This window comes from Colobus angolensis, unplaced genomic scaffold (assembly GCF_000951035.1).
Source record: "Colobus angolensis palliatus isolate OR3802 unplaced genomic scaffold, Cang.pa_1.0 Scaffold153, whole genome shotgun sequence".
Lineage (NCBI taxonomy): Eukaryota > Metazoa > Chordata > Mammalia > Primates > Cercopithecidae > Colobus > Colobus angolensis.
Window position 1 is genome coordinate 6919424 of NW_012114633.1, and position 8169 is coordinate 6927592.

Consider the following 8169-nt stretch of genomic DNA (forward strand, 5'->3'; position numbering starts at 1 on the left):
CTGCTTTTAGTGAAGAGAATAAAGAGGAAGTGACTGTGGGATTTTGTTGACTAGGGCATAAAAGGCACTGAAGCTTCCTTTTGTTCTCTCTTGGAGGGGAAGCCAGCTGCCATGTTGTGAGGACACACAAGCTGCCTTATGGAGAAACCCACGTGGTGAGGACCTGAGGCCTCCTCCCAACCACAATGTGAACAAATAATTTTCAGACTGGATCCTGCTTCCCATTTAGGCCCTTAGATGATAGCAACTCCTGCCAGCCTCTAAATCTCAAGTGAGACCCTGAGCCAGGACCATCCATCTAAATAGCTTTTTAATTACTGACCCATGGAAACTGAGATAATGTTTGTTGTTTTGAGCCAATGTAATTGGGGTGTAAAATTTGTTATTCAGCAATAGATAACTAATACAATGAGTTTATGAAAGTAATTTGCTAAGGTCACAGAGCTAGGAAGTATTAGAGATGATCTAGCCAGTTTATAATAGCTAAGGTGACCATGCAATTTATTGTTGAACTGAGGTGCTTTAGAGACTAATAGAAACACTAATAATAACTATATTGATACAACAGCCCTCCAGGGCAAACTGGAACATAGGATCATCCTAATTACATCCTATGCTCTCTATTGCTACACAATTCTGTTTTCAATGTAAGTAAGTATATACAGTATGGCCTGTGCAACAATGTAAGTTTAGCACAAAGAAAGGATAATTCACTTATTCAGACAGAGACTGCTAGCTAGCTATCCAATATTCATTGTTTGCTTCTTGTTTGGTAATAAAACCCCTCTACTGTGTGGTGGCAACAGTGGTCTAGCTAGAAAAAAAGAAACCATTTCCAGCTTCCTACAGATGAACAAGATATGCCAGTAGAAGTTGTCAGGTGGAGCTTATAGGAAATTTCTTTTAGGGGGGCTATCTTAACTATCACGAGGAACCTTTCTTGTGCTTCAGTTTCTGTGTAGCTGCTGCCTAAGACATGGATGTGGTAGTCGGAGCTGCAGCAGCCACATTGTGGACATGAAGCCATACTTGGTAATACAGGTCATGACCTAAGAATTGTGGAACAGAAAGTTTGTGTTTCTGGTAACCATGGACCCATCATACTGGTTTTGAACTGTAAACCTGTATTATGCAATGGAAAAATATACCTTTATCTTTGTTAAGCTGTTATGACTTGGATTTTCAGTTATACTTTGACTAACCTAATCTTAACTGATATACTCACCTTAATTCCTCAAACAGAGATTTAAATTTTGAGTGCCAAAAATTTTTATTCTTAACCTATTTGGACAAAAATCATTCTAAATATACTGACCACTCTAAAAGAGAAGAGTAGCTAAAAGAGAAACATTGTCAGGTAGTTTTTTTGATGATACAAGGTTATTATTATGTACAGAAAGATGCGTCAGTTCACTGTTTAGGGTCTTTAAAAGTTTATATGCCCCATGGAAGCTCCTCTAATTGTTGACATTAATAAAACAAGTATGAATTAAGTCATTGTGAGCAATACTCTAATTTTCAGATGGTCTGGTGACATCACTAATTTTGTTCCTTCTGGGAGGTTTTCTAAAATCTCCACCCTTACTTCCTCTAAAACTCGAAAACTAGTTAAAGATTTTCACCTTTCAGTCTTGATGGATATATTTGGATTTAATAGAAAACGATGATGTTCACTAAGATGTTAGATACAGAACTCTTAATTGCATAATAGCATTAGGTTTAGCACATAGAAACAAAAAAAATTAAAGGTTTTATGCATTTCAGCATTTTGTGAAGCATAAAGCATTCTACAATTGGATTTCTTTTCTTCTGAGTTTTGACTAAATTACTGGTATGGAGATGGCTACATAAATTAATTCTATTCTTTAGTTATAAGAGAGTCCTGACCCCTCTTTTCTAGAGTTCTGCCTTGCTTCCCGGCGCGGTCGCGGTCTTCAGCCCACTCAGGATAATGGCGACAGCTGAGGTACTGAACATTGGTAAAAAATTGTATGAGGGTAAAACAAAAGAAGTCTATGAATTGTTAGATAGCCCAGGAAAAGTCCTCCTGCAGTCCAAGGACCAGATTACAGCAGGAAATGCAGCTAGAAAGAATCACCTGGAAGGAAAAGCTGCAATCTCAAATAAAATCACGAGTTGTATTTTTCAGTTGTTACAGGAAGCAGGTATTAAAACTGCCTTCACCAGAAAATGTGGGGAGACAGCTTTCATTGCACCCCAGTGTGAAATGATTCCAATTGAATGGGTTTGCAGAAGAATAGCAACTGGTTCTTTTCTCAAAAGAAATCCTGGTGTCAAGGAAGGATATAAGTTTTACCCACCTAAAGTGGAGTTGTTTTTCAAGGATGATGCCAATAATGACCCACAGTGGTCTGAGGAACAGCTGATTGCTGCAAAATTTTGCTTCGCTGGACTTGTTATTGGCCAAACTGAAGTGGATATCATGAGTCATGCTACACAGGCTATATTTGAAATACTGGAGAAATCCTGGTTGCCCCAGAATTGTACACTGGTTGATATGAAGATTGAATTTGGTGTTGATGTAACCACCAAAGAAATTGTTCTTGCTGATGTTATTGACAATGATTCCTGGAGACTCTGGCCATCAGGAGATCGCAGCCAACAGAAAGACAAACAGTCTTATCGGGACCTCAAAGAAGTAACTCCTAAAGGGCTCCAAATGGTAAAGAAAAACTTTGAGTGGGTTGCAGAGAGAGTAGAGTTGCTTTTGAAATCAGAAAGTAAGTGCAGGGTTGTAGTGTTGATGGGCTCTACTTCTGATCTTGGTCACTGTGAAAAAATCAAGAAGGCCTGTGGAAATTTTGGCATTCCATGTGAACTTCAAGTAACATCAGCGCATAAAGGACCAGATGAAACCCTGAGGATTAAAGCTGAATATGAAGGGGATGGCATTCCTACTGTATTTGTGGCAGTGGCAGGCAGAAGTAATGGTTTGGGACCAGTGATGTCTGGGAACACTGCATATCCAGTTATCAGCTGTCCTCCCCTCACACCAGACTGGGGAGCTCAGGATGTGTGGTCTTCTCTTCGACTGCCCAGTGACGGAGTTTTGCTCTTGTTGCCCAGGCTGGAGTGCAATGGCGCAATGTCAGCTCGCTGCAGCCTCTGCCTCCCGGGTTCAAGTGATTCTCCTGCCTCAGCCTCCCAAGTAGCTGAGATCACAGGTCTTGGCTATTCAACCATACTTTCTCCAGAAGGATCAGCTCAATTTGCTGCTCAGATATTTGGATTAAACAACCATTTGGTATGGAGCAAACTGCGAGCAAGCATTTTGAACACATGGATTTCCTTGAAGCAGGCTGACAAGAAAATCAGAGAATGCCATTGAATTTTTTAGGGGAAAAACTACAAAGTTCTAATTTAGCTGAAGGAAAATCAAGCAAAATGAAAAGGTAATTTTAAATTAGAGAACACAAATAAAATGTATTAGTGAATAAATGCTTCTGTTAATAAATATTAATCCATATTAATAAACATGAACACCTAACCTCTCCTTTCTTAGGTTAGACACCAAGATATTTCAGCCAGCCTTATCATTCCTCTTATTTTATCCTTTTTTCCTTAAGTATTGGTGGTCACTACTATTGAGTTTCTTCCGTAACACTGATTAAATAATCTTAACTCCCTCAGCTAAAACTGGCATTACTGACTCCCAGCTATGTTTTTCCAGACTTGTATTTTCTTTTTTTTTTTTCCTCCGAGACAGGGTCTTACTGTTGCCCAGGCTGGAGTGCAGTGGCGTGATCTCAGTTCACTGCTGCCTTCCCTCCTGGGCTCAAGCAGTTCTCCCACCTCAGCCTCTCGAGTAACGAAGACTATAATCTTGCAGCACCATGCCGACTAAATCTATTTTTGTAGAGATGAGGTCTCGCTAGGTCACCCAGGTTGGTCTCAAACTCCTGGACCCAGGTAATTCTCCTACCTCAGCCTCCCAAAGTGCTAGGGTTACGGGCATGGGCCACTGTGCCTGGCTAGACTTATACTTTCAACTGTCCATTTCTCCCTGTACGTTCCATGGGCACTCTCATAAAAAACAGAATGCTCCCAACTTTATTCATCTTCCAAGCCTGAAACTCTTGGTATGCTCACTGCTGCAAGTCAGAAGCTTGATTTCATCATTGATGTTTTTTTCACATTTCACATCTCATTCATCAAGTCATGTTGGTGTTAATTTCTAATTAACCCTTGAAATTGCCGTTTTCTCATCCTCTGTACAAAAGCCTCAAGTGAGGGTCAAATTCAACATTATCCTGATCTAGACAGTCCCCATTCTCAATCCACCCTTTTCCAAGTTGATTGCCCAAGGACTTCTAACATAATAAACTCTTTAACTCTTTTGCACCACAGACTTCTTTGGAAATATATATGCTGTTGACCCTCTCTGTAGAAAACTGCACACATAAACTTACCAACAGATGTGATTGGTTCTTGGGTTCTCCGGAAGCCTATCCATCATTTATAGATTAAGAATTGACGAGGTAGCTGGGCGCAGTGGCTCACGCCTATGATCACAGCACTTTGGGAGGCTGAAGCAAGCAGATCGCTTGAGGTCAGGAGTTTGAGACCAGCCTGGCCAACATGGTGAAACCCTGTCTCTACTAAAAATACAAAAATTAGCCAGCCGTGATGGTGGGCACCTGTAATCTCAGCTACTCGGGAGGCTCAGGCATGAGAGTTGCTTGGGCCCGGGAGGCGGAGGTTGCAGTGAGCCTAGATCATGCACACTGCACTCCAACCTGGGCAACAGAGCGAGACTCTGTCTCAAAAGGGAAAAAAAAAATTGCTGATGTGACCCATGAAGGGAAGTCATTTTCCTCGTAATTTCTGGACTGCTGCACATAGGTATCTTTAGTTCTTTGAAGGCCCACATTTTTATCATTTAAGACCTATTTGTCACTAAGTAGAGCTTTATCTTCAATGTCTCCATGAAACCTTCTGTAACCACAGTGACTACAAGTAGTTCTTTCTCTATTGAATTATTAGGTCCAGAATAGAAGATGTCATTGTATACTTTATTTCCCTCACACTGTGTTACACTCTGATGTGCTATGCTTAGCTCTCTGCCAGAGATTAGTAGATTATAAAACTCATGTGTACTACTTAAGTTTGTATCTTATGCTAGTTTATAAGAACAATTAAAAGGACTTAGAAGATTAAAAAAAATAAATAAATAAGAGAGTCCTTAAGAAACTTTCTTATTCTGTCTAGTTGTTCTAACTATTTCAGTTTAGACTACCTTTATTATTAACAAAATTTCTAAACCGTACTTTAGTGAAGTACTCTCTATACAGAATAAATCTTGTTCATACGTCTAAAATATCTAGGATAAATATATGGAAGAAACTTCAAGGACAACCTAACAATATGACTGGCCTGAAATGCAATAGGAAAGAACATTTGTTAAGACGAATGAAAACTAGGTCTAGATGATCATTTGATAAGGATGTAATAAATATGTGTTGTCTACTATAACTTTCTGAAATGATGAAAATATTCCATATCTATATTGTCTGAATACTTGCATTACCCATATGTGGCTCTTGAGCTCTTAAAATTGACTAGTATGATGGAAAAATTAAATTTCAACTTAAAAAATATTTTCATTGCCACATGTATCTAATGGCTCCCAAACTGGATAGCATAGTTATAGATGGTATTGATGCAGAGGTTAAAGAATCAGATTTGATAGATTCTAAAGTCTCTTCTAACTTTATATTGCCATAGCTGCAAAAATGAATGGGAAAACTTTTTCTCCATTACTACTCCACTCTGAACCAAATTTTTCTGTCTTTAATATTAGGAATTCCTTTAATTCATTAATTTAATCATCATAGAATTAGTGTGCCAAGTGCAGTGGGAAAAAAAAAAGCTGCTCTGGCATCAACATTTTGACCTTGCTTTTCCCTTTCACTGCCTTCAATATCTCTTCTCCTTTGGGACACATGTCTCATTGTCAAATGTGATAGCAAGGTACCAGGCTATGGACACCAAACCCTAAATGCAGGGACTTCCAGATTCAGCAGATATTTCTCTGTTTGGAAGGAGCAAACCCACAAAAATATATGGGGTCGTGCAGGAATAATAAGGACACTGAGTCAGATCAGATTGATTTTAATGTAAATAATGTGATGTTACTTGCACATGTGAGATTGCTTGTGGGCTGTACATAATTCCCACTGTTGCCAGGATTCTTGCCAGTGTTCCAAGAATTCTCAAAGGGGCTTAAGCCAACATTAAGTTCCCAATCTCACTGGTACCTCACCTTCTGCATCTGGTTTATTTACTCAACCATGCACATACTTCATCCAAACTGAAAAATGGAGTATCGCCCCTTTTACATTTATTCCACAAAGAAATCTGAATGCATGGTGGTTGCATGTAGCAGAATTCTGTAGGAAGTCTGACAGTGATGGTGGAGGGTAGTATTTGAGAGTAATGCAGTGGAGACCAGCTAACCACTTACAGTTGAATAGTAGACATATTTACAGCCCTCAGCCATTCCTACCATGGGAACATCGCGTTGACTGAGTCTCCTTCTCAGCCTCCTGGCCTGCCATTCCGTTGTGTGCACTCCTTGCAACCAGACTTTCTTTTTTTCCCCTTGTCCTCATTCGTAGGCCCCTGTGTCTTCCTTCTGGGCCAAGGTCATGTCTAAATCTTTCTCAGATTGCATACTGAGCAACTAAGACTTCTCTTTATTTTGCCCTGTTTTTTTCAGACCATGTTTGGGATATACATTGCAAGTCTCAAAATTTTGAATGAAAAACTAAGTTTAAAATGTTCTTACTCTAAAAAGGATCTCGTTCCTGAGTTTGAAATACAATTTTCTTTTTCATATGACTATATATGCTATATAAGTATATATTGTTACGAGAAAAAGATGCCTCAGAGAGGACTTGGCCATTGTCATAAAATCAATAAAAGGTGTTACTGGGACTAGAATACAGGTCTCTTGAAAGGCATTTATCTTTCTATTATATCATCACCATAAACAATATGAGTTAAATAAGATTTTATAAACATGTCTGAGAATCTTATAATTACTTACATATTATATCCAATAGGAAATCTTTCTTGACTACCAAAAATGGCATAACAAACATTTGAAAAATGAATCATATAAAAATGAAAAATGCATAGGTAAAAAAGTGATTGAACATAGCTTGATGTATATATGTATTTTTAAATGGTATTTCCCATGGGTACATTAGTTAAGAATTCAGCCAATACTTTGAAAATCCAGTGTTACATATAGGAAGCAGAACTTCTAACCAAAAAAAAAAAGAGAGAGAAAATTGTTTCCTCTTGGAATTGAGTTAGAGAAGCAAGTAGACAATGATAATCATTTTGACAAAATTATGCCACGATCACCAACAATACCTTTTGAGGATGCCAGAAGATAGATTTACCAATGCTTATTGAAGTATAAAACCTTTACTGACTCAGTGCTACATACAAAATGCTATGGCATATTGTGGTACATCCTACAGCACTTTCAGGAATGAGGAGTCTGAGGCAGGTGGACTGCTAGAGGCCAGGAGCTGAAGACCAGCCTGGGCAACACAACGAGACTCAGTCTCTACAAAAAATAAAAAAATGTTAGTCAGGAGTGGTGCCCCATGCCTGTAGTCCTAGCTACTTGGGAGACTTAAGCAGGAGTCCAAGAGTTTGAAGATGCAGTGAGCTATCATCATGTCACTGCACTCCAGCCTGGGCAACAGAGTGAGACCCTCTCTCTTTAAAAAAAAAAAAAAAAAAAAAGGAATGAAATGAAGTATTTGTCAGGACTCTTTCAATTACAAGTGACAATATCCCAATTCATATTAGCTAAAGTGAAAAAGAGACTAGATTGATTCACATAACCCAGAAGTGCAGCGTTGGTTCTGACTTCAAACACAACACTTTTTCCAGCTCTGCTTTCTTCTTTATGTTGGCCTTACCCTCTCCAACTGCATCAGGCTGTACAGTTGACCAGGGAAAATAGTTATACATCCTAGTTTAGCAATCCATAGATGATAAAGCTTCCCTCTTCTCAAGTAAGTATCTCAACTCAAGGCAATGATTTATATTGACTGTGTTTATAATAACTGCTCACCCCTGAACCAATCACTGTATTCGGAGAGTGAGATATTATGGTTGGCTACAGGT

General features: G+C 38.9%; 1 protein-coding gene across 3 annotated transcripts; it reads left to right on the forward strand.

Annotated features, from left to right (window-relative positions):
• Positions 1-1885: 1885 nt before the first annotated feature.
• On the forward strand, positions 1886-5192 carry LOC105507807 (multifunctional protein ADE2). Of its 3 annotated transcripts, none has more exons than XM_011936497.1 (2): positions 1886-3067; positions 3179-5192. In XM_011936497.1, the coding sequence occupies exons 1-2, from the start codon at positions 1952-1954 to the stop codon at positions 3347-3349; spliced, it is 1287 nt and encodes a 428-aa protein (XP_011791887.1). In that variant the 5' UTR covers positions 1886-1951; the 3' UTR covers positions 3350-5192. The 3 variants fall into 3 exon arrangements, with proteins under 3 accessions (XP_011791887.1, XP_011791888.1, XP_011791889.1); XM_011936498.1 differs by having other exon boundaries at positions 1886-3052; positions 3184-5192; XM_011936499.1 differs by having other exon boundaries at positions 1886-2809; positions 4906-5192.
• The last annotated feature ends 2977 nt before the right edge of the window (positions 5193-8169 follow it).

Coding starts and splice junctions, on each gene's coding strand:
- LOC105507807 (XM_011936497.1), top strand. CDS start 1,952: ATGGCGACAGCTGAGGTACTGAACATTGGTAAAAAATTGTATGAGGGT. Junction 3,068..3,178: donor TTCGACTGCCCAGTGACGGA/GTTTTGCTCTTG, acceptor CAAGTAGCTGAG/ATCACAGGTCTTGGCTATTC.